Raw genomic sequence first — 4425 nt, forward strand, 5'->3', positions numbered from 1 at the left:
CAGCATCCATCAGCATCCATCGTCATCCATCACCATCCATCAGCATCCATCAGCATCCATCGCCATCCATGAGCTCTCTGGGTCTCTGTCGAGCAGCGTCCTCTATGCCCAAGAAGCACTGGCGTTGGCCCTGAGCATACTCTAAGGTACCTGCATGACCCCAATGCTCTCATGCGGTGATGCCCCATCACTCAAATCCACTGATGCGGGAGCTCAGGTTCCCGAAACACCTGTGCACTGTGTCGCCGTAGGGTGGCACACACGGGGCCATGGGCTTGGCCCTGCTGCCTTGGGAAGGCCTCTTCCTGTGCCTGCTGCCCCTCTGGGATCATGACCTGACCCAATGCAGATGTTCAACCACTGAGCCACCCAGGCCCCCCTGGATTTGCTCAGCAATTATTCAACTTTCCAGAATAGATTCAAATCAGTAGTGCATTTATATGGGAAGAGCAATAACAGTGTGTGTGTTTTTCTTCCATGGTCCTCTAGATCAAGCCAGTAGACTAAGGCATGGAGCAAGGAAATGAATCCTCCACCACAGATTTCATTCTCCTTAGCTTTTTCTCTGACTCCCAGCATCCTAGGTTCCTCATCTCTATTGTCCGTCTGATTTTTGGGGTGGCAGTCACAGGAAATTCCATCCTGGTCCTGCTGATCTGGAGTGATGCTTGCCTCCACATGCCCATGTACTTCCTGCTCAGCCAGCTCTCCCTCATGGATCTAATGTTAATTTCCACCACTGTCCCCAAGATGGCCACTAACTTCTTCTCTGGACATGAATTTATCTCTCATATTGGCTGTGGAGTCCAAATTTTTCTGTACTTGATGCGAGGAGTGGCTGAGTGCATTCTTCTCACTCTCATGGCCTTTGACCGCTATTTGGTCATTTGTAACCCCCTCAGATATCCCATAATCATGACTCCCCGAGTCTGTATGCAAATGGCCACTGGCTCATGGGCTGGGCGTGTGCTTATCTCCTTAATGCACACAATTTATGCCATGCACTTTTTTACTTGCGGCTCCAGGAAAATTGACCATTTCTTCTGTGAGATAATGGCCCTTCTGAAGCTCTCTTGTGAGGACACCTCCATCTATGAGAAAGTGGTGTTACTGTCCAGCATTGCTTTCCTTCTCATCCCTTTTGGACTCATTCTGACATCCTACATATTCATCTACCTTACTGTTCTCCACAGGAACTCTCCTGAGGGACAAAACAAAGCTCTAGCTACCTGTTCCTCCCATCTTTGTGTGGTAAGTCTCTACTTTGGTCCAGCCATGATTATCTGCATGACTCCAGGTTCCACTCTCCCCTCAGAGATGGACCAGCATCTCTTTGTGTTTGATGTAATCATTATTCCCATGCTTAACCCCCTCATCTACAGCCTGAGGAACAAGGAGGTGTTGGGGGCTCTGAGGAAGGCTCTATGGAGAAAGCTGATGTTCAAGCAGAGAAGATAATGTCACTTGTACCTTAAAACACTCAGAATCTTTTTTTTTTTTAACATTTTTTACTATTTATTCATGAGAGACACAGAAAGAGGCAGAGACACAGGCAGAGGGAGTAGCAGGCTCCATGCAGAAGCCCGATGCAGGACTCAATCCCAGAACTCTGGGATCATGTCCTGAGCTGAAGACAGAGGCTCAACTGCTGAGCCACCCAGGCGTCCCAAACACCCAGATTCTTTATTGTTCTCCTAGTTAATGCTAATGCTATTACGAAAAACTGAACTCTGGACTTCAATTTGCAACCCACATTACAAAAAGTATACTTCTTTCCTTCCAGATTTTTTTGTAGTGTGTAATACACTACAATGGGGCAAGGAGTTCCTATTTAACAGTATTAACTAAATTAACTGTTAGAGGCCCTGTAAACCAAATTCTGGGAAGTGACCTAGGCATGTATATTCAGCAAACTTTACATGATTTAAGATATCCTGCTGGATAACATGGTCCTAATGTACCTTCTCAAACTCATAACCTACACTCATTATCTATCAATACACTCAATCACGCCTCATATTGGCTTACGCAACCTTGGACTTTTCATATGGTTTTTGAGTCTTCATTTTTTAGACACAGCATGGAATTACCTCTGTCACATGTGTCCATATATTGAAATGCCACTCTTCCATGAGCTGTCTCAAAACTGTCTCTTTGATTTCCTGGCTTCTTTATTACAATTGCACCAGTTTCCCTTTACATATGACTTGCCACATTTTTCAAGTTCCAAAAAATATTATTAATAACATGACTACTTACTCTAGAAACTTTCCAAAAATACAACAAAAGGGTAAAAAGAGCCCATATTCTGACCAACCAAAGGAAAATACTGTCAACAATTTTGTATATAAAATCTATCAATTACTTTCCATGCAACATGTTTTTCTTTTAAAATCTTTTACTTTTTAACTGAAATATAGTTGACATAAAATTATACTAGTTCCAGGTGTACAACATAGTGATTAGACAATTACATACATTATAAAATGCCGGGATCCCTGGGTGGCGCAGCGGTTTGGCGCCTGCCTTTGGCCCAGGGCGCGATTCTGGAGACCCGGGGTCGAATCCCACGTCGGGCTCCCGGTGCATGGAGCCTGCTTCTCCCTCTGCCTGTGTCTCTGCCTCTCTCTCTCTCTCTCTCTCTCTCTCTCTCTCTGACTATCATAAATAAATTAAAAAAAATTAAAAAAAAAAAAAAGAGAGAGACAAGAGCAGCCGATCCACCAGCTGAGAATTGGTCCGCCGAGGCTGAGCAGGGCGGGGCTGAGTAAATGCCGGCTTTCCGTCTCCACCATCATCCGGTTTAGTCATCCGACATGGAGAAATGAAGATGAAATTCCAGCAATAAGAAATGAACAAAAGATTGGAGCTGAAGACCTTAAGTGCTTGCTTTTTGCCCATTGACCAGATAAATAGAACTATCTGCATTATCTATGCAGCATGGGGTTTTTTTTTTTATTATTTTTACCTAAAGATGTCTCTTTTTGGTAATGATAAACGTGTTAAAAAAAAAGCCTGTTTTTTCTCAATACACCTTTAAAGGTTTTTAAAATTGTTTCATATCTGGTCAAGTTGAGATTTTTAAGAACCTCATTTTTAATTTGTGATAAAAGTTTACAAATTGATTTTTTCAAAGAAGTCAACAAAAGGCAAGCACCCTTAAATAAAAAAAAATTTTTTGAGACACTTTTACTTCTCTTAAATAGTAAAATGTTTCATAAATTATTTAAAGAACCATATAGAAGGTAAACTTATAGCTATGCAAAGTTCCAATGTTTTAAAGAAGATATAATTCAGAGAGAAGAGACAAGCAGGATAGAGATGATTAACAAAATCAGGAGATTAGTTACTGGATCTATTACTTTACCCAACACCAGTACTAATGCTTTGACTTCCTCCCCTTTTATTCCCTATTTATTTATTTATATTTATTTTAATAAACTTCCATTTTTAGAGCAGTCTTAGGTTCACAGCAAAATTGAGTGGAATGTACAGAGATTTCCCATATACTCCCTACTCTCACACATATATAGCTTCCCCCACTATCACCACTCCCTACCGGAGTGGTACATTTATTACAACTGATGAACCTGTAATGACACAGCATTATCATTCAAAGTCCATAGTTGACATTAGGGTATGTGCTCTGGGTTGCTTTGCATTTTTACTTAGAAAATCTGTTGCCTAGTATTGTCTAGAGTCTTAGAAAAGCAGAAAAACACCTAGAAGAAAATGAAAATCACCTGCACTCTCACTCCGGAAAAAAACAGTGAAATATAAACTTCTGGTATATAGACTTTCAGGTCTTTCCTTCCTTCCTTCCTTCTTTCCTTCTTCCTCTTTTTGTTTGTCTCTTGAAACTTAGTATTTCACCTATTGACAAGAGAATATTTAAAGGCTACATAGCATTTTATTACATGATCACAACACATTTTACTTAAGCAAACTTAGTACTGGTTTATGGGTTATTTCTATTTGTTTGGCTATCATCATAACTACTGCTAAGATTTTTTTAAAAAAAACTGCACATATGCAATTATTTAAATTTGTGCATACTTTTCCATAAAATAAAGTTTAAGAGTAGAATTTTGAGGTCAAATGTCTACATGCAATTAAAATTTTTGCTGTGGGGTGCCTGGCTAGCTCAGTCAGAAAAGTACGTGACTCTTAACCTCAGGGCCATGAATTGAGTCCCACATCAGATGTAGACATTACTTAAGTAAATAAATAAATGAATAACCTAACAAAAGGATTTTTGCTACATATTTCAAATTGAACTGATTTATACTTTCACCAGCACACTCATACTTTTATAGTACTATGCTTTTATAAAAAGAAATGGCAGATAGCACCTTCTGGTCATGCAGTCTAGAGAAGTTAAATGAATATACTTTTTCAATTCTAAGGAACAAATGCTCAGCAGTA

The 4425-nt window shown here is 40.2% G+C and overlaps 1 protein-coding gene across 1 annotated transcript; it reads left to right on the forward strand.

The window, feature by feature from the left end:
• Positions 1-510: 510 nt before the first annotated feature.
• On the forward strand, positions 511-2623 carry LOC129516148 (olfactory receptor 56-like). The gene has a single exon (XM_055335477.1). It carries the CDS (start codon positions 511-513, stop codon positions 1456-1458), a length of 948 nt encoding a protein of 315 aa, XP_055191452.1. The 3' UTR covers positions 1459-2623.
• The last annotated feature ends 1802 nt before the right edge of the window (positions 2624-4425 follow it).

The sequence above is a fragment of the Nyctereutes procyonoides genome, unplaced genomic scaffold, assembly GCF_905146905.1.
Source record: "Nyctereutes procyonoides isolate TBG_1078 unplaced genomic scaffold, NYPRO_anot_genome, whole genome shotgun sequence".
Classification (NCBI taxonomy): domain Eukaryota; kingdom Metazoa; phylum Chordata; class Mammalia; order Carnivora; family Canidae; genus Nyctereutes; species Nyctereutes procyonoides.